The following is a 21,295-nucleotide window of genomic DNA, read 5'->3' as shown; positions in this document are numbered from 1 at the left end:
TAATAAAACAATCCTTTGTTTCTATGGAGACAGTTAATGACTTTAGGGGGCATTGAAATCTAAGCGGAGGAAAACCTTTCACACCTTCTACCGCTCCAAGGTCTGACAAACATGCTGCAGAGGGAGCCAAGCATTTTTCCTCCCTGCAGAAGGAGCTTCATCTTTCTCTGTAGGTTCTCTCTCTCTCTCTTTTTTTTTTCTTTTTGAGACAGGGTCTCATTCTATGGCCCAGGCTGGAGTGCAATGGCGCCATCTTGGTTCACTGCAAACTCTGCCTCCCGAGTTCAAGCGATTCAGCCTCCCGAGTAGCTGGGGTTACAGGCGCATGCCACCACACCTGGCTAATTTTTGTATTTTTTAGTAGAGATGGGGTTTTGTCATATTGGCCAGTCTGGTCTTGAACTCCTGACCTCAAGTGATCCTCCTGCCCAAAGTGTTGGGATTACAGGCGTGAGCCATGGAGCCTGGGCTTGTAGGTTCCCTCTTATTGGTAGGAGGGGGAGTTCTGACCGGCAGCTTGGGGTCTAACTAGAAGAGGCTCTGCCACCTCCCTTGGCTGGGTGTTAACACTGGGTATCTTTTCCAGCCTCCAGACCCAGGGACGGGTGATCTGGAGAAGCAAGAATGGTAACTATCCTGAAAACAGAACAGAAAGGAGCCCCAGAAAGGGAGATGCTCCCATCTAATCTTGCCTTATTGATGGGAAAGATTGAGGGCCAGGGAGGCTCAGTGCCTTGCTCAAGGCTGCCCTCTGAGAAGGTGGCAGAGAAGCTCCCAGAAGCCAGCATCCTGCCTCCTGGTCCAACCCTTCCTCTGCCTGAGAACCCCAGTGGGTCCTTGGGGTGAATGAGGAGAAGTGGGAAAGGCTAATAGAGGGAGTTCTTGTTTCTCCCCACAAGCGCTCTCTGCTCTGTGCTTGGGGAACCATGCAGGATTGGGGCCAGGCTCAGTCTCATTCTACCCTGGGGTCTGCTTCCCCTTCCAGCTTCAGGCCAGATGAGAGCAGGTTGGAGGAGCGGAGGAGGGTCCAGAGAGCTGTTTTCCCCATTTTGGCTACTCCGTGGCCACTTGAGGTGTGCCTTTAACCCCCGGGAGGATAATCCCAAAACCAGAGCAAGACTAGGCCGAAGACTGCTATGAAATAGACCACAACCAAGGGGAAGGGCTGTTGGCAGGTGACAAACACAGCCTGACACTCACATGTCTGCTTCGACCTGCAGGACTGAAGAAAGGCCACAGCAGGTGTGCATGGAAGTGATGACAGGTGAGTTCTGGTTTTCATGGCCAGATTTCAGAGTGCCTCTCTCCCTCCCAACAAGCAGCATCCTCTCTAATAAAGAGAATGGACTCCACCAGTCACTTTGTCACTGGAGCCCAGGAGAAAGGAGAGGGTGTTCTGAGAGGACAGATAAGGAAGCCAGGATATGAAAAGTCACATACCCTGAATGAGGGGGGTGTGAGAAATGTATCCAGGGTCTCTGGGCAAACAGAAGCCAGTGGGTATTGGGTTAAGATTGGGGAACCTAGGAGAGGGATTAGGGGCCAGCTGGAATGGGTATCTGGGCCAGAATCCTGAGGTTCCTGCCCACCCAGACCCAGGGCTAGACTTCATCCAGGGAAAATGCCCGTGGTTCACTCCTCCCACCCAAGGAGAGGACCCAGCCGAATTTTCAGTCTGTTTTATCCTGTAATATTTCCCTTGCTTGTAAAATACAAGACTTCAGTTGGGTTCAGGCAAGCGAAATGAAAAAATAAAAGTCAACTAGAATCCCCTATCTAGAGATAATTATCGTTAGCATTTTGGCCTTTTGATTTACATATGTGCTTGTGAATATACTATCATAATTTAGTTTTTAAAAAATGTAATATCAGAGATTCCTTATGATTCTATTAAGTCATCCTGAAGTTCAGTCCTTTAGTGGCAGCTGGGTCAGCCTAGTGGGATGTTAGTCTCCTGTGTTTGGTGCTCATAAATCAAGAATAAGGGGAACTACTTTGCCGTCCATATTAGAACGAGAAGACATAGATTACAATGCAAGCGCTCCGCTGAGCTGATGCTCCCGGAGAGTAACGAACAAGTGAGGCAGCTAGTGCCCTGTCAGTTCAGCCAGTGAATTGAAAGGAGGGGCCTATGAATTGTTAGGTTCCCTGGGAAGCATAGGGATGAACAGGATGCTGGCCCTACCTTCAGAACTCGTGGTCCAGCAGGGAAGGTTGGGCTTGGCGGTTCAGCCCTCCCGGATCTGATTGACAGGTGAGAGGATGTAGGTGGCCAAAGCAGTAGGCAGGAGGATCCCCTTGGAGAGAATCAAAGGGTTCTGAAAGAGGAGGCCCACTACCAACTCCGTGGCTATCACAGCTGTGCCTAGACTTGGCCCTGTTTGTCTTTAAGGAAAAAAGAAGCGGCATGTTTGAGGGGTGTCTGGGAAGATGGGATATAGTTTAGACCCTCAAGCCGCAAATGCAGATGCTGCTTTGCCTAGTTTCTCAATTCATCTCAATTTTTCCTCCCAATTTGCCCTGCAACAAGTCTTAGTGCCCCTCTCTAAGCAGAGCGGCCAGGAGTCCCAGCTGGTCAGAGGTCCTGCAGAAAGCAGGTGTGAGGGCAGATCTCACTTCTGAAGCCCTCCAAGGCAGGCCTTACTCCAGCATACTCAATGGGGAAGGAGGAAGGAGTGGAGACCACAGCTACAAGCTCCAGCTGGGTGGCTGAGCCAGCAGGAGGAGCAGGTCTTCCCAGAAGAAAGTGCTCTAGGGACATCCAGGCCTGTGCTGTGCAGCGTGGGTTGGGGCTGGCTCAGACTCAGCCCACCTGACCATCAATCTCAGAACTTTAGAGGCCTCCTGACCTTTGAGATCTCCAAACGTAGCCATGCCCTCGCCCACTATGGCCATTTTGCAGGTAGGAAAGCCAAGTGTCAGGGAGGTAAATGGACTTTCCTGAGGCTATGCGCTCAGTAAGTGGCACGGTCCCTGTGAACCCAGGTGGTCCAACCCCACGGGCTGTGCCCTTTGTTCTCACCCTAGTGCTGCCAGGGAACTCGGAGGCAGCAAGGACAGACCAAGTACAGCAGACTTAAAACAAAATGACCAACAAATTTACAGATGCAAAGTCATGTTTGATCACAGAGCACTGACACAGGTACCTTTCTTTCAGAAAGCAATCTCTTTCAGACCTACCACCAAATATTTGTGTTTTGTCATTGATCCTTACAGACTATCTTCAGATGAGGGAGCAAGAGTACCCCTCACCCATGTACATGTTCATGCTGTCCCGATAAACCTGAACCCAGCTCAGAACTTTCCCTGCTTTCCCACCACAGGCGGAAATGGGTTTCTTTGTAAGCCAATCCGGGGTTAGAGAATGAAGTTCATTATTTTGGGTTAAGGATGGGGAAAACGGAATCACACATGAGTTAGCAGGCTGCCCAAGGTTGCAAAGCTGAGTGACCAGTCCCCTGACTTCCAGGCCAGTTCTCCCACCCCCACCCTGCCTGCTGCCTGCACAGTGTCAGCCTCCTTCACAGGGAGCCCCTTTAATGCCACCTTCTGGATCCTGCTCCCATGAAGCCCTGAGGCGCTTCTGGATGGGGCGAAAAGAAAGGGGAGTTGGGTGGAGGAGTGGAGGCCTCTCCCTCCCATGACACTGTCTCCCTGCTCTGCCCTCTTCCCTCTCAGGAGCAAGACACAACTGCTCCTGACAGCACTATTTTTAGCGGTCCTCTGGCTGTCAGCTCTGGGACGTGTTCTCTGCATGTTCCCTGGAGCTTTCCCACCCTGCTGTCACTCTCAGGAGGAGAGAGGGGGGCTGGAAGGCAGCCTGAGTCCCTGTCCCAGCATCACTTGCTCTAATGAGGCAGTAGCACATGACAGTGAAAAGCCTCGGTGTCCCAGAACTCTGGTTCAAACCCCAGCAACCTCAGTTAACTGTGAGACCCTGGCCAGCTCGCTTGATTTTTCTGTCTCAGTTTCCCTTTCTCTAACTTGGAGATCATATTGCCATGTGTTTGTTACTGAGGATTAAGTGAGATAACGCATGTAAAGTGCTTAGCACTGGGCCTGGCCTAGCACTTCACAGATGTTCATTTTTAGCTCCTTCACTTCCAGAGGACTGCTCCAGAGGTACAGATAGCCTCACAGAGGCTACAGGGGTGGCCTCACAGCCCCAGGCAGGGTGTGAGGAAGGACCATGCCTTGGAATAGGGGTGGCAACCCTGGCAGCTCACTCTAGAGGAAGGGGGTCAGTCTTTTTTTTTTTAATTAATATTTTTGAAATGGGGTCTTGCTCTGTTGCCCAGGCTAGAGTGCAGTGGCACAAACACAGCTCACTGCAGTCTTGACCTCCTGGACTCAAGCGATCCTCCTGCCTCAGCTACCCAAGTGGCTATGACCACAGGTGAGCATCACCACACCCGGCTAATTTCTGTCTTCATAGAGACAGCGTTTTGCTATGTTGCCCTGACTGGTCTCAAACTATTGGGCTCAAGTGATCCTCCTGCCTCAGCCTCCCAAAGTACTGAGATTATAGGCATGAGCCACCACTCCCGACAGTAGGTAGGTCAGTCTTTAGAGGTGACCTTCAGCTGGTGAAGGCCAGGGCCTCAAACCAGTTCTCTCTTTAGTCCTTTCAGACATCATCAGACATTTCAATCCTTCCGTTCCAATGCCCGTGTGCCACACTGGAAAGACAGTGGTACCCCACGATGGTGCCGATGGTGCTGAGTAAGTTCCCTTTCCGTCTCTCTCTGGGGTATGTATTCCTGCTGGTCTCAACATATAGGCGGGAAGATTTGGGGGGCTGGCAAAGTCAAAGAGGCTTAAAAATAGAAGTATTTAAGTCAAAGCCCAAATGCCCCCTCCAGCTGATTTCAGTCTGCCTGATGAACCTCATTTTGAAAAGTAGGTCAGTGCCCACTCTTCAGAAGCCAGGGGTGGGTCAAGCTCAGAGACTGGCACCTGAGCTATGGCAAGGGGCAAGCTTCCAGCCCTTGACAAAATAACATTTAGCTGATTTTCCTCTCTGTTTCCCTCCCTCTGCCCAGAGACTTGTGGATTCAGGCTGAAGAACTGGTGAGAAACATGAAAGAGAACCTGGTAAGCATCCATCCAACTCTGGCATGGCTGGGCCGCCTGGGTTTGCTGCAAGGCGGGCAGATCAAAGTGATAATGGCCCTGGTACCATTTTACCATGAACTCAGCAACCAGTGTGGCCTGGATTCTTTAAAAAATGTCTTTGCCATTCTCTGGTGGTCATTAAAGGAAAGGACCAATTCTTTTTCATTGTTAATTTGTATCCATCTCTTTATTTATTTATTTTGAGACCAGTTATGAGACTGGCTAATTTTTATATTTTTGGTAGAGACGGGGTTTTGCCACGTTGCCCAGGCTGATCTCAAACTCCTGGGCTCAAGCAATCTGCCTGCCTCGGCCTCCTAAAGTGCTGAGATTACAGGGTGAGTCATAATGCTCAGCCAAAAGGACCAATCCTGTTCAGAATGGTTTTCCGTGTGGTCCTGCTGAAAGTCAACAGATGGACTAAACGACTTCTCCCAAAGGGAGGTGGTGGCTAGCTTCAGTTCCAGGTGAGACTGGTTTGAGTTTGAGTCTTGAATTCTCTGCCTATTAACTGTATGATGTTGGGTAAGGCACTTACCTCCGTAAACCTCAGTTTTCCTGTTTATGAAATGGGATGATAAAAGAGCTGCAGTGTAGGGTTTTGGGAGCATTAAATGAGATATTGAATGTGCCTGGCACAGACTCAATACATAATAGAAAAGCCTGTAGCTTGCATTGTTATTGTAGTGGTGATTGCTGTTACTAATAATTACCATATTAATTTTAGTTCTTAGGGTGGAGGCCTCTGTCACATACATACTGGGAGCCTTGGGACCACTCTCCTAACAGTTCTTAAACTATTTACTCAATAACCTATGTAAGTTTGTAATAAGCATCCTTTGCTCTTTTGCACTGCCCTTATGGGCAAGTATCAAACCAAGGCAAGCCTTGCTAGCAAACTGTATCTAAGCACTGAGCCTGGACTGCTGGAACCAAGGGAAGCTGCTGTTTCAGCCAGCCATGCATACATTAAAGAGTTCAGGAAGTGAAGTGAAGGTCATTCCAAGGCATATGAGGACAGGGACTAGAGCAGGAGCTACACCATAAAGTTTGTTTTCCCAAACAGGAGAATTCCAGAATTTCTGAAATAATCATTATTCTGTAAAATAGAGAAGAGATCCTGCGTCTAACCCTGTAATTTTCCAGATGTGGAAACTGAAGTTCCCAGAAGTAATGTGACCTGTGCAAGTTCACACAGCTAGTTAGAGCCAAAACCTAAAGTGCCTGCTTCATAGTCCAGTGTTCCTCAACTACACCGTGCTGCCTCTTAAAAAACCAGTTTGTTTCCTGGTTACACAAGAAATGCATGTTCATTACTGAAAAAATCAGAAAACACAGATAAGCAAAAAGTAAAACCATCCTTAATCCTAATAACCCAAAGATAATTATAGTTAATAACTTGGTGTATATTACCTTCCATATTTTTTCCTAGCATATATATCTTTATGTATTTTATAAAACAGGGATGTTACTGGATAAAGATGCTTTTTTTTTTTTTTTTTTTTTTAATGAGATGGAGTTTTGCTCTTGTTGTCCAGGCTGGAGTGCAATGGTGTGATCTCGGCTCACCGCAACTTCCACTTCCCAGGTTCAAGCGATTGTCCTGCCTCAGCCTCCCGAGTAGCTGGGATTACAGGCATGTGCTACCATGCCCGGCTAATTTTATGTTTTTAGTAGAGACGGGGTTTCTCCATGTTGGTCAGGCTGGTCTCAAACTCCCAACCTCAGGTGATCCACCCACCTCGGCCTCCCAAAGTGCTGGGATTACAGGCGTGAACCACTGCACCCAGCCAAAGATACTTTTTATAACCTACTTTTCTCAATAGATTAGTTCCCATGATAATTACATTTTTCAGCATCATTTTAAAAGCTACATAGTGTTTCATTTCATGAGTATTCCACAGTTTACACAGCAATCCCCTGTTTGGGACATTTGTGTTGTTTCCAGTTTTTCCTTCTTATGCATAAGGCTTCATCATTGTAGCTGAATCATTCACGTATCCTTGTTTCCTTAAACTATCTTTGGGGAAATGAAATAATTAGATCAAAAGGTGTGTCTTTTAATTTAAAAAATGTTTTGGATATATTTTATCAACCTAGAGCAGTTATACCACTTTAAACTCCTGCCATATACTACTATCGAAAAAAAATTCATACATGGGTTTTTCAGGGATGGATTTATGAAATGGAAAGACATGAAAACAAAGGCATTATTTTGGTTCAAGGTCTTGCCACAATCTCCTTTTCATGCTGTTGCCCTTTTCTTCAGCAACTTGATTTTCAGCTTGACTGGAAGCTCATCAATGTGTTCTTCAGTAATGCAAGCCAGTGTTACCTGTGCCCCTCTGCTCAACAGGTAAATGGCAGCCTTGGGGACTGAGGGATTGCAGATGCTGGGGATGAAGAGGGAGTGAACCAAACCTGCCTGATTACCTGATCCCCAGCTATCAGGGTGGGGCTAATGCCACCTATTTTAGAACATGGATGGATGGATGGATGGATGGGCAGACAGTCAGATACTCAAAGAAACATGCTTGAACAGGTGTTTTGTGAGTTTTATTGCTTCAATTTTTTTATTGTGATAAAATACACATAAAGTTGACCATCTTAATCATTTTAAGTGTACAGTTTAGTGACATTAGATAATTCATAATGTTGTACATATGACATGCGTTCATAACTGTCACAAGGAACAGGTGTTTTTTACTTACCATCTCTCATATCAGGAAAAGGAAGTAGAGACAGATAAGTTGAGTCAACAGTCATTCCGCAACTGAGAAAATTAGCGTTCTAGTTGGTTAAAAACTATCTTGCCTCTTAATTCTGATTTCATGTAAGTTCTGAATTTAAGAAATAAAGCAGGGTGCATACCATCCTCACTCCTTGGCCCATGAATTCTATTTGTAGTGGGAAGGCTGCTGTTTATTGAAGTAGACTGTGTCTTCCAAGTGCCTTGGCTTTTCTGGAAACAGGACATGAAACATGTGGTCTCATTTATTATTTATGTAGGTGAATATCTATGACTTAAGTCTTTACTGAAGATCATTCAGATTAGGATCAGTTGAAAGTGTAAGGGGTGGTTTAGAAATCTAAGCCATGGTAAAATAAATGGCACCTGGACTCTTCTTCAGGATCCTGAAGCCTGGCTGCTACCATGCTGGCCCTGCCACTTATGGGATCAGCTTGTCCTCTTCGCCACCCTCCAGGCCAGGGCACAGGCATGGTGGAGCTTCTGGAGGTGGTGTTTTCTTCTCTGTGCCTCTCTCCTACAATAGATACTCTTGCCTTCCTTCAAGTGCCCCACACTCCCACTAACTCCTGGCTCACCATCAGAACTCCCCTTCCTTTAGTAATGTCAAGCCTTGGGAGAATGTTGATGGAAATCCACCTTCCTGACTAGCTCTCATTGGCCAATATTCCTGCTGCCTTTCTGGGTTTCCAGCATATAGATAATGAAGATTTATTGTTCTAGTTTACCCTCTGTTTTCTACAGTGCCAAGTGAAATTTACATGCCTCGTTTGTTCTCTGCACAGCCCCCCTTTTTGATCATTATGCATTACTTCATGAATGTATGCATTCATGCATTGACATGTTCAAGCATTTAGACATTGGTGCATTCTTCTGTATACTCATTAATTCAGGACATTAACTCATGCATTTATGCAGTCATGCACTGAAGTGTTCAAACACTTAGACATTGCTGCATTCTTCCATGTATTCACTAATGGAATCATTCATCCATAAGTTATATTCATGTATAAATTCATTTTCTCATCTTACACACAGACACATGCTATTGTATTTGTGATTAGTTTGTTCATGCTAGCATTTTTTTAATGTATGAACCCATTTATGAATACTTAGACTCATTGATGATTTTCCATGTACTTTGTCTTGTGTTTAAACATTCCTACATAAATTCTTACATGCTTTCATGTATTTATACCTTCAAGCATTCTCAAATACATGTTGTATTCTTGTGCACATGTATTCATCTACACATTTATTTGTATTTTTAGTTATGCAAGCAGTACACAAATATTTTCCTTCTAGAAACTAAAACATCAGTTAAAGCTAAAATACGTATCCTTTTGGCCACCTCCCTAATCCTCTCTCTCTTTTTCTTTGCAAACCTCTTACATATCTATAAATCTAAGCATTATTTTGCATGCATGTATGTATGAGAGAGATTTAATATAAATAGTGTTATATTGTGTGTACTACTGAAAACAATTTTTTTCACTAACCAAGTATTGTTGAAATCTAGTCATGTTGATACATATGGAATGAGTTTCTCTCTCTTACATGAGTATTTTGTTGTGTAATGTTACTACATTTTATTTCACCGTTTTCCTATACTGATGGCAATGTAGGTATTTCTAGTTTTTCACTATTATGAACAATGCTGCAATAAACAGTCTTGCTCATTTACTTGACTATGTGGAAGAGTTTTCCTAGATACAGTGATTTTTGTGGACTGAAGTACATTAGTGAGTCAAAAAATCAGTTTAAAGGATTGCAACCAACATTGTAAAAAAAAAAAAAGAATAAAATATTTGAGTTCATTGCATGTAGTGAGGTAAGTATTGGTTCATGAGATTTTTGCATCATTTCTATATGGATACTTGTACTGGATTGGGATGTGAAACGCATCTCACACCGTGGGTCAAGATAAAAACAATCTCAAGAGCCGGGCGCGGTGGTTCACGCCCGTAATCCCAGCACTTTGGGAAGCCGAGGTGGGTGGATCACAAGGTTAGGAGTTTAAGACCAGCCTGGCCAATATGGTGGAACCCTGTCTCTACTAAAAATACAAAAATTAGCCAGCCATGGTGGTGGGCACCTGTAATCCCAGCTACTTGGGAGGCTGAGGCAGGAGAATTGCTTGAACCCGGGAGGCAGAGGTGGCAGTGAGCCAAGATTGTGCCACTGTACTCCAACCTGCGTGACAGAGACTCCATCTCAAAAAAAAAAAAAAAAACAACAACAACAACAACAAGAAAAAAACAGTCTCAAGAAAAGCACCTGGAATAGATTCCTATGCCAGTCTTTAGGTGCACACATTCTGGATTTTAATAGGCTCTGCCTAATTGCCCTCCAAAGTGGCTGAACTCTCATATTTCCACTAATGGCAGTGAGCGCCTATTCTCTACAACCTTCCCAATGCTTGTTCTCAGACTTCATGATTTTTGTCAACATGAGAAATTCCTGCAAGATCTAGTCATATTGATTACATATGAATTGAGTTTATTTACACTTAGAAGCTAGCACTTTTTTTCCTTTTTTTTTTTTTTTTTTTTTTGAGATGGAATTTACTCTGTCACCAGGCTGGAGTGCAGTGGCGCAATCTCTGCTCACTGCAATCTCCACCTGCCAGGTTCACGGCATTCTTCTGCCTCAGCCTCCCGAGTAGCTGGGACTACAGGTGCCCGCCACCATGCCCAGCTAGTTTTTTTGTATTTTTTGGTAGAGATGGGGTTTCACCGTGTTAGCCAGAATGGTCCCGATCTCCTGACCTTGTGATCCGCCCACCTCGGCTTCCCAAACTGTTGGGATTACAGGCGTGAGCCACTGCGCCCGGCCAGCTCACACTTTTAATTGGTTCAAAACATGTGACAAAAGTAATCATGCCTCCTCATTTTTAAACAGCTGTAAACCAATAATTTGATGTCCATAAATTTAGCTAATTATAGCAACACCTGCCAGCATCAACTCAAATTCCCTCTTTATTCTATTTCTTTTTCCATCTTGATTTTTCCTGTCGCACAAAAACCACCAAGGCTTTGATGCCTGGAATAAATCTCACCTCCACTTCCACTTCCCCCAGAGGCCCTATGGCTCCTAGGCCTGGCTCCTTTGGCCTCCTGGCCAGGCCCACTGGTGCTGCCCTTCTCACAGCCCAGACCCACACTCACCTCCTAGTGGTACCTCTGGCCACACTTCCCAGTTTAAGCTAATCCTATGGTATAGCTCAGCATCTTTGTTTGAGAAGTTCTTACGTGGCATTTTTATTTTTCTCAAAGCACATCTCAGGTATAAGCTCTCCCTTGGTGATTGTGAAAATGTGCTCTGTAGATGGCCAGGCATGGTGGCTCATGCCTGTAATCTCAGAACTTTGGGAGGCCAAGGCAGGTGGATCAATTGAGGTTAGGAGTTTGAGACCAGCCTGGCCAACGTGGTGAAACCCTGTCTCTACCAAAAATACAAAAATTAGCTGGGTGTGGTGGCGCATGCCTGTAGTCCCAGCTACTAGGGAGGCTGAGACAGGAGAATCACTTGAACCCAGGAAGTGGAGGCTGCAGTGAGCTGAGATCATGCCACTGCACTCCAGCCTGAGCAACAGAGTGAGACTCTGTCTTTAAAAAAAAAAAAAAAAAATGCTCTGTAGAGACCCAGGGGCCACTGGAGATCCTTCCGTGGGCAAATGCTGAGGAAGTGGGCACTGGCTGCCACCTGACCTTACAGAGCAGGTGTCAAGGTTTTCCTAAAAGTTCCCACAAGAAAAACATGTTTTACCATTAAGAGGAAATGTTGAGCTACTGTCCTGCCCCAACTTAGGACCTGGAATTCTCTTCCCCTGTAGAGACCTTTGGGCTCCTTTAATGGGAAATAAATAAGGGCCTGTGTCCAGTTGTTCTTCAGGAGTTTCTTATGACCAAAGTCAGAGCGTCGAGTCAGGAATTATCCATTAGGTGTGACAATGGCTCTGAAGGCAGGTGCTTCGGAGGTGAATGATAACCAGGCTCACAGCAGTGACCTGAGGATGCTTTTTGTGTCTGGACACTTGTTTGCTGCTCTCTAGTTAAATTTAGCTTTATTCATGAGTAAGATTTTAAAAATCAGAGGAAAATGGAAAAAGAGCTGATGACAAGAAAGCAGACACATTTATCCCTTGCAAATGTCTCTAACTACAGGTGGCAGCCTTTTGGAGGGTACACTGCTGTGGGAGTCAAGAAACCTAAACGTGTTTCTAGTTTTTGACTGAGTAATCCCATTCCTTGGTATAAACCCCGAGAAAATAATTTATTAGAAAGAGTTAAGTTGGGTCTCAGGCACATGTTTGATAATAGACGTTCTTCCAAACCAGGGGGCAAATGATACAAATGGAAATGTACCAGTTCATTTGAAGAAATCAGCTTTTTCCTGACTTTGGGTTCCAGGAATTTATTATGTGTGACCTTATAGAGAAGGGACATCTTATAGGAGCATAATGTGTTCTACTGAGAAACGGGGACAGCTGGTGTCCTGAGCGACAACCATGCAGTGCCTGGAATGACTGGGTGGGCCCCGGTTCCCTCTGCAGCTGCGAGCAAACACCTTGACCAGGGGTTTCTACAGCAAGAGTCACACTCTAGGGAGGGCCACGCAGGGTCCCCCGCCTCTCCAGGGATATGGTACAGATGGGCAGCGAGGGTGCCTCTAGACACAGTTCCCCCCGGGGTTTTCAGGAAAGCGAGGGTGATGTTTGATGTCACGGTCAGGGAGTGGCTCACTTAGGAGAAAACTAGACAGAAGGCGTTATGGTAACAGACCTGCTGAACTGGCCTCCCGGAAGCCAGCCTCACACCGAAACAGAGACAGCCGGTGAAGGGGCAGAGAGACAGGGACACTGCACTTCCTCCTGTGCGGTGCCAGCCCGGGTGATTGACAGCTGTCTCCAGAGTCACTGCCTGTGTCCCCTCCGGGAAACAGAACAGCTCCTTGGCCTTCCGTGTCTTCCTGTCTGAGCCAAGTTGCCTTAAGGGACAGCCAGTCTGCAGGCAGCTAGGAGTTTGTCTTGTGATTTTTATTATTTTTCACATTGAAAAGGTAAAGCAGGTGTGAGCCACTGTACCCAGCCTGTAATCCCAGCGCTTTGGGAGGCTGAGGTAGATGAATCGTTTGAGATCAGAAGTTTGAGACCAGCCTGGCCAACGTGGTGAAACCCTGTCTCTACTAAAAATACAAAAATTAGCTGGGCATGGTGGTGGGCACCTGTAATCCCAGCTACTCAGGAGGTGGAGGTTGCACTGAGCCGAGATCACACCACTGCACTCCAACCTGGGCAAAAGAGCGAGACTCCATCTCAAAAAAAAAAAAAAAAATGGTAAAGCAGGTCCATTTTTGAGGTGCTTCATTTGCTGATTTTCATTACCTGCAGGAAGGGGAGTGGTATGTGTGTTGGGTGGGTGGGAGATGTCTTTAACTCTTTCTCTAGGAACCCTTATCTTAGAGCAAGCACGGCAAGAGAAAGGCTGATAAAATAGGACCACGTAAAGGTTCCGAGGCCCCTCTGGGGCCTTAAATACAGGGTTAATTGTATTTCCCTGTTGGACCTGATTTTCTTCAGGAAAAAGCGATTCCTCAAGTCTTTGGGAGTAAGTCTCCCGTCCCTCAGTGTGAGCTTCAGAATCACACCAGGTATTTCTGATCTTGCTCTGACTTTGAGTCTACCCTTTCCTGGTGGAACTTGTCAGCTAGCGGGAGTTTGGTTTTCCATGGTGGATGATGGGTTGGGGAGAAAACGAATGACAAAAGGAAGACAAAACTAGGAAGCTCTGGGAACTCTTATCTTCGTTTGTGGAATGCCAGGTCTAGATGGGACCTTTGCCCGTGGTCTTGCCTGGCAGGGATGGGCCTGTCGTGAGTCTGGGTGGCCTCACCTCGTGGTCCTCCTGCAGGCACCCTCACTCAGCACGGTTCTCCTCTCACAGAACGGGCGTGTGGCGGGCAGCATGGACGAGCTGATGGGGGTGCTGGACTACCTGCAGCAGGAGGTGAGGCCGTGGGCCCAGGGCTCCCCTGAGGGCGGTGGGGCCTGTTTACCCTCATATGGCCTCCACCAGGGTGGGGAAATGGACTCCTGTGAGGGGGACTGGGACCCTTGGGAAAGGGGAAACTTTAGAGGACCCCATCTTCTCATCCTTTCAAATGAGAACATGGGCCAGGAGAACGCACTCCACTCCTGCAAAGGAAACTTCTGAGAGAAACTCAACTCTTCCTTGAGTCCTCGGTGGCCCTGCTCTGCCCTAAGGCCACTCTCTAGCTGAGTCTGGGGCAAGGACGAGATGGAGGGGCCTGAGGACCTTCAAGACCTTTCTGCTCAGTGACTGTGACGCTGCTGCAGGGTCTGAGAATCGGCTGGGGGTTGCTGTGGCTCTGCCTTCTGCTTTGCTCCTCTGGAGGGCAGCTTTCCGCTGGAGGGGGCTGCAGGCCCATAGCCCCAGTGGTCTCGCTGCCCCGTGGACACTGGTGGGAGACTCCCCGCCCACCGTGAGGGACAGAGAGTCCTGTTTCTGGATGGCACAGATGCAGGGCTGGCAGCGCGGACTGACCCCGACCAAACATCTCCCAAAGGATCATGCCAAGTTAATCAAGGGGAGGCCCATCACACTCAGCCACACCCCAGACGGGGCCCAAGCAGGAGTTCCAGAAAGCCCAGCAGTCATGGCGACTTGGCAAATACTCACGTTCCTCTCTCTGTGTCCTCCTAGGTCCCCAGAGCGTTTGTAAACCTGGTGGACCTCTCTGAGGTTGCAGGGGTCTCTCGTCGGTATCCGGGCACTTGGCTCAGGTAAAAGGGGAAGGGGAATGAGACGTGCATCTGTGACACGGCTGTCACGTGTGTGTCCTGTGGGGGCCCTTCATGTGCCTTAATCTATGAGGGACCCTAAAGAACAGAGGCCAAGGGAGGCTGAGAAACACGTGCAAGCTGACACCCGAGCGAGTGGCAGAGTCGGGGTGGGGCGGGCCCCCTGCCAAGCATTGTTTTGGGGACTGAGTCAAAGAATAAAATACTCGGTCTGGTTGATGTCGTGCCAGAGGCTCTCCTCCGTGCCAGAGTGATTTGAGAGTTCGCCTTGGCAAAACATTCATAAGCTAAGAAGTGTTGCTTCTGGAAATTGGATAGAAAAACGTAGCCTAAATGTAGTTTAACTTAACAGAACTTGATTCCTATATATTTCTGAAAATGTTCATAGACTTTAAACTTTTTGGAGCCAAATCCTAAAAATTTTGGCTCTGGACCTAGAAAAGAAGTTCGTGTAGAAAAAGTCAGGGCAAGGGTGGTGGAGAAAAGGGTGCTGGAAAGGAGAGGAGGGGGTACTGAGGGGAAGGAGGGCTCTGAAGAGGACGCAAGACAGAGAAAGTACAGGGGAGGGAAAGGAGAACGGGATGTGGGTGTCTGGTGTGAAGAGCAATGAAGGGGGAGGAGGAAGACTGAGATGAAGAGGGAGAAAAAGCTTCCCTCTATCCCATACTTATCCACTAGGAAGAGCTTTTCTCCATCCCATATCCACCCCCCAGGAAAAGCTTCCCTCTATCCCATAGCCACCTCCCAGGGAGAGCTTCCCTCTATCCCATACCCACCCCCAAATCCATACCCACCCCCCAGGGAGAGCTTCCCTCCATTCCATACCCACCCCCCAGAGAGAGCTTTCCTCTATCCCATACCCACCCCCAAATCCATACCCACCCCCCAGGGAGATTCCCTCCATCCCATACCTACCCCCTAACCCATACCCACCCCCCAGGGAGAGCTTCCCTCTATCCCATACCCACCCCCAAATCCATACCCACCCCCCAGGGAGATTCCCTCCATCCCATACCCACCCCCTAACCCATACCCACCCCCCAGGGAGAGCTTCCCTCCATCCCATACCCACCCCCCAGAGAGAGCTTTTCTCTATCCCATACCCACCCCCAAATCCATACCCACCCCCCAGGGAGATTCCCTCCATCCCATACCTACCCCCTAACCCATACCCACCCCCCAGGGAGAGCTTCCCTCTATCCCATACCCACCCCCAAATCCATACCCACCCCCCAGGGAGATTCCCTCCATCCCATACCCACCCCCTAACCCATACCCACCCCCCAGGGAGAGCTTCCCTCCATCCCATACCCACCCCCCAACCCATACCTTACCCCCGGGGAGATTCCCTCCATCCCACAGCCACCCCCCAGGGAGAGCCTCCCTCCATCCCATACCTACCCCCCAGGGAGATTCCCTCCATCCCATACCTACCTCCCAGGGAGAGCTTCCCTCCATCCCATACCCACTCCCTAACCCATACCCACCCCCCAGGGAGATTCCCTCCATCCCATACCTACCCCCCAGGGAGAGCTTCCCTCCGTCCCATAGCCACCCCCAACCCATCCCCATCCCCCAGGGAGATTCCCTCCATCCCATAGCCACCCCCTAACCCATACCCACCCCCCAGGGAGAGCTTCCCTTCATCCCATACCCACCCCCCAACCCATACCTTACCCCCAGGGAGATTCCCTCCATCCCATAGCCACCCCCCAGGGAGAGCCTCCCTCCATCCCATACCTACCTCCCAGGGAGATTCCCTCCATCCCATACCTACCTCCCAGGGAGAGCTTCCCTCCATCCCATACCCACCCCCAGGAAGGGACCACCCACCCTCTGTTCTTCCCAACATTTGTGTCCTCTAAGACTTAAGCTTCTTCGTCCCTACTCCTTAAGCAACTCCTAGGCCCCTTCTTCCATAACAGGCAGCCTGGATGCACCCCCTTCCCCCACACTGCCTCCCCTCTCCCATTCCTGGTGTGTTTCAACCTGCAGCCCTGCGCCAGAGCCCTGCAACTGCTCAGAGGAGACCTCCAGGCTGGCCAAGGTGGTGATGCAGTGGTCTTATCAGGTGAGCCCACCCTGGGAGCCCGGGCTGCTGGCTCACAGGGGTGGGGTGGTTGCCAAGGAGAACGGGACAATTAGTTGAGTTTGCTCATGTTAGGACGTCTCCAGCTGAATTCAGGACTGAGTCAGGAGCAAAGAGAGCTGCTCTTGCTTCACGTTGTGGTGGTGATTTCGGGATTCCTGCGTGTAAAATGGGGGCTACAGTACTGGTAGGGGTGCGAGTAGGGGGACAGTGGGGGCACTTTAGGCAAAAGGTAGGGAGGAACTTCGAAGATCCATTCTGGAATGCTTTTGGTCATCAGTGCCACTTGTAGTACCACATCTGGAGCGGGTGAACTGGTTCTGCCCAGTGTGTCTGTCCCCAGCCTACAGCCCAAAGGCAAACCAGGGCTCCTGAAGATGCACATTCCAGTTCACAGAAGAGACCTCAAGAGAGGGTGAAGGGGTTAGGCGTGGTGGCTCACACCTGTAATCCCAGCACTGTGGGAGGCTGAGGCGGGCAGATCACTTGAGGTCAGGAGTTCAAGACCAGCCTGGGCAACATGGTGAAACCTCGTCTCTACTAAAAATACAAACATTAGCTAGGCATGGTAGCATGCGCCTATAGTCTCAGCTACTCGGGAGGCTGAGGCAAGAGAAGTCACTTGAGCTTGGGAGGTGGAAGTTGCAGTGAGCCGAGATCGCACACTGCACTGCAGCCTGGGCAAGAGAGCGAGACTCTGTCAAATAAATAAATAAGGGTGAAGAGCTTAATGAAGGCCATCATCCCTCTTAGCAAACAGCACAAAGCACAGTTTCTGTTAGCATGTGTTAACATGATGAATTTTTATTTGAAGTTGCATGGCACCTCCCTCGCTCTGGAAATGACAACATGTTTTGAGTGGTTAAGGCCCCTGCCTCTACCAAACTTAGCTCTTGAAGAGAGCAGGGGGCCCCACCATACGCTGGGCTGTCTTGTCATTCCTAAGCTTCCAGAGAATATATTTTAGGTCTGTCTCTGGTATTACCTAATGCTGGCACTTCAGAGACAAATGAAAACTCAGCTGAGCTATCAAAGAGCCTTGAAGGGTGAGACAAGAGGGAGCTTCAGAATAGCACTTGAGAACAACGCGAGGGGCAGATTCTGTCCCAGGGCTGCTGAGAATGATCTGGTCAGGGCTGGGGCTGGCTCTGCTTTGCTCATGTTCCTGGATGGTCACCTCTCTGCTCCCTTCTCCAGGAAGCCTGGAACAGCCTCCTGGCCTCCAGCAGGTACAGTGAGCAGGAGTCCTTCACGGTGGTTTTCCAGCCTTTCTTCTATGAAACCACCCCGTCTGTACCCTCGGTAAGTGGGGGCTGCATGGCGTATCGAGAGGGTGGTTGGGGCCAGGCGTGGTGGCTCACTCCTGTAATCCCAGCACTTTGGGAGGCCGAGGTGGGTGGATCACCTGAGGTCGGGAGTTTGAGAGCAACCTGGCCAACGTGGTGAAACCCCGTCTCTACTAAAAATACAAAAATTAGCCAGGCATGATGGTGAGTGCCTGTAATCTCAGCTACTTGGGAGGCTGAGGCATGAGAATTGCTTGAACTCAGGAAGCGGAGGCTGCAATGAGCTGAGATTCTGCCACTGTACTCCAGCCTGGGCAACAGAACGAGACTCAGTCTAAAAAAAAAAAAAAAAACTGTGAAGAGTGTGGTGGGGAGAAGGCCTGGGCCATACATCTGTTCCTGCCCCCTCTCCCACCCTTACCCCAACAAGCCTCAGCCCAGTTCAGCTCTCCTGAACTCAGGATGCATAGTCTTAGGGGAAATACCCCCATATTCTCTTATACTTTCCTGTACAATTTCCTCACAGGGTTGAACAGCCCACATGAGACGGGCTGTTAGAGGCAGGGCAGCCCAGGGTAGCCCAGGGTGAATGGCCTAGCTTCCCCTTCTGGCTCTGGGGTGGCCGGCTGTGTGACCTTAGACAAGGTGTTGAACTCTGTTCTGTAAAATCAGGGCTGTTTAGTAACATGTCCTCCCTCTCGGTGGCCATCAGGGCCACATGAGTTAATACTTAGGGGGACGCAGAGTGGCGTCTGGTGCTGGGGAAGCACTCGTACCTCTTGGCCATCGTGCTTATTCTGAAGAGAATCTCCAGGGATTCCAGCTCTTGTCCCTCCTGCTGCATGCTCCTCTCCATCCATCTCTGGAAGGGAGGGGAATCTGAGTTGCCCTTACCCCCTCCCCCAGATCACTGGGCAAGGGGCCACCCAGACCATGTGGCATGTGGTCCACACTTGCTGACCGAGGTCTCTGCAGCCTCTGGGGCCCCAGTCCTGTGTCTGGGGACAGTCCCTTCCTCCAGGCTTCTGGCTCCTGCCTGTTGGAATCCTTGTGCCATCTCCATGCCATAAACAGTGTTTAAAGTGATGGTTTAAGAGGATGAGGAGAAATACTAGCTCACATTCCCTTCCTTCATCCTTCTACTCAGATCACACCTGAATCATTTCCCTGCCACCCCCTCCTTCCACTATTTAGTTCAGTGACACAGAACCCCATGATGACATGGAGCTGCCTGATGTGCCACCTGCTCCTGCAGGCCCTGACCTCAGAGCCCTGACCCCCGTCAGTGGTCCCATAAGTGCCCCTGTTATTGATGAGAGGAGGGGCTGAGAGAAAGGGCCTGGACAGATCAGGCCACCCCAACTCTACACCAGAGAGGGCTTCAAAGTGTGCAGCAGGTCCGCTGCATTCCTGGGGAGACACAAGGTCCCGCTGTCAATTGGTTCTCTTTCAGGAGGACCCCCCACTCCAGGATTCTACCACACTGGCCTGGCATCTCTGGAATAGGATGGTGAGTAGATGGGCCTGGGGTGGGACCCACAGAGGAGGGGCAGGGTCTCCACCACCACTGAGCCCACCGTGCTGAGGAGGGGCCCCAGGGCGCCCCAGGATCCCAGGACAATGGTTCTGGGCCACCAGGGATGCTTCTCTCTCCTGGTGACGCCCTCTCTGACTGACTGAGAGTTTGCCTCGCCACAGGTACTGGGCTGCAGCCAGGCCAGGGAGCAGCAGGGGTCTCACCGGAGCCTCAGCCCTGCTTTCCCAGAGGCGGGGCCGTTTCTCAGGGTCTGTGTGAAAGACCTGCTTGAGTCTAACACTGGGGGGTGTGCTCCCCTCACCATTGCTGTTCAGCCTGCCCTCGCACTTAGTCAGTGTGCGGTTGTCAAGGCCCAGGGTGGTGCCTGGGACAAGCATGGACTTCAGTGTGATGAAGGCCTGGGTTGGAATGCTAAGCCCACCACTCGAAAGCTCTGTGAACTCAGGTCTCAATGCTCGTTCTGCAAAATCCAGGTCAGTCCCTGGCCCAACATGTCTAGCGCACAGCTCGCTCCTGGCCTGTAGTAAGCACTCCCCATGGGTTGGCCTTTTTACTGTAACTGTAACAGGATTTCCCCAGATTCCAAAGGCCCCCTCCAGGGATATCTGGGATTAGTCAGGAATGGAATGTGACGTCAAGGCTTTGAACCTTTTCAGGGCATCAGACGGAGACCTGATTTTGCCATTTATTTTCTTCTCACCCAAGCTGCCTTATTTTTAGAATTCTAGTGACAGAAATTCCTTGTTCTTTTTTTGTGGATCCATCTCTACAACTGACATAGTGTGTTGAGTACCAGGGACAGCTGCATTTCAGCACACGTGAGCCAGTGTGAAACAGAGTGCAGGGAGGGAAGGGGCACAGCCTCCGACAGTCCCAGACACTGGAAACATACTGTCCTTTGAAGAAGGCATTTGAGTTCTCTGAACAGGGACGTTTGTCAGTGTGCCTGGCACTTGCAGGGAATATGTCCCCAGAAATCCACTTTGCTGCTGATCTCCCATGATGGGCAGAGAAGAGGAATCTGGCCCCTCCAGCAGGGACTGCTCTCCCAAGCCCTCTCTCAGGGAGAGCAGGGCTGATGATCCCACCTCAGCCAAACCTCTCCCCTCCTGCCATCTTTCTCCCAACCAACAAAAGGACACCTGTGACATGGCCTGCCCTTGGAGGTGCCGTACCACCTTGTACCCTGCCCTTGTACCCTCCATGGTTCCAAGAAGGACACAAGAGACCCACCAAATGTGGCTTCTGTCCTCACCAGGCTTCAGGTATAGCTGGGAAGGGCCCGACAGCCCAGAGGAACAAGAGTCAACAGGGACTTAGCCAGCAGTGATGTGCTGGGCCATGCACCAGGAAGCAATGTGAAGGATGAGGCCAGGAGAGCCCATGAAGAGGCAATTTGAATGGGCTTTGTGAAATGTGTTGGAGGAGGTCAGGGAGGGCGTTCCCAGGCAAAGGGACCTTTGTGAGCAAAGGACATGGAGAGAAGAATGCGTCAGATGCAGCAGCAAGGGCAGGAAGAGGCCTGTCTGATAAGAGAAGAGATACGGAGATAATAAGGCTCCGAGCATGAACGGAGCCCTTGAGCACCAGACAGAGAAGCTGGAGAGAGCAGGTCCAGGGAGGGGCTGGATTCCTATCGCTTTCTCCCTTCATCATGCTATTTGTCCTTGATGTTGGTGGCAATAGCAATCGTAAC

At 49.3% G+C, this 21,295-nt stretch overlaps 2 protein-coding genes across 2 annotated transcripts in view; both read left to right on the top strand.

The window, feature by feature from the left end:
• The window catches only part of LOC135966855 (phospholipase B1, membrane-associated-like), a 37,192-nt gene extending 29,632 nt beyond the window's left edge, over positions 1 to 7,560 (top strand). The window contains exons 5-9 of the mRNA XM_065527249.2: positions 587 to 627; positions 1,221 to 1,264; positions 4,623 to 4,722; positions 5,043 to 5,094; positions 7,385 to 7,560. Of these exons, the coding sequence (XP_065383321.1) occupies positions 587 to 627; positions 1,221 to 1,264; positions 4,623 to 4,722; positions 5,043 to 5,094; positions 7,385 to 7,495 (348 nt within the window). The 3' untranslated portion in view covers positions 7,496 to 7,560. The remainder of the gene's footprint in view (positions 1 to 586; positions 628 to 1,220; positions 1,265 to 4,622; positions 4,723 to 5,042; positions 5,095 to 7,384) is intronic.
• Positions 7,561 to 13,811: 6,251 nt separating this feature from the next.
• Positions 13,812 to 21,295, top strand: part of LOC102133956 (phospholipase B1, membrane-associated) — a 107,057-nt gene continuing 99,573 nt past the window's right edge. Inside the window, exons 1-5 of the mRNA XM_045369569.3 lie at positions 13,812 to 13,872; positions 14,590 to 14,669; positions 16,683 to 16,758; positions 17,974 to 18,078; positions 19,516 to 19,572. Of these exons, the coding sequence (XP_045225504.2) occupies positions 13,831 to 13,872; positions 14,590 to 14,669; positions 16,683 to 16,758; positions 17,974 to 18,078; positions 19,516 to 19,572 (360 nt within the window). The 5' untranslated portion in view covers positions 13,812 to 13,830. The remainder of the gene's footprint in view (positions 13,873 to 14,589; positions 14,670 to 16,682; positions 16,759 to 17,973; positions 18,079 to 19,515; positions 19,573 to 21,295) is intronic.

The sequence above is a fragment of the Macaca fascicularis genome, chromosome 13 (assembly GCF_037993035.2).
Source record: "Macaca fascicularis isolate 582-1 chromosome 13, T2T-MFA8v1.1".
Taxonomy (NCBI): domain Eukaryota; kingdom Metazoa; phylum Chordata; class Mammalia; order Primates; family Cercopithecidae; genus Macaca; species Macaca fascicularis.
The sequence above is the reverse complement of the archived record's forward strand: the minus strand, read 5'-3'. Positions and strand labels throughout refer to the sequence as shown.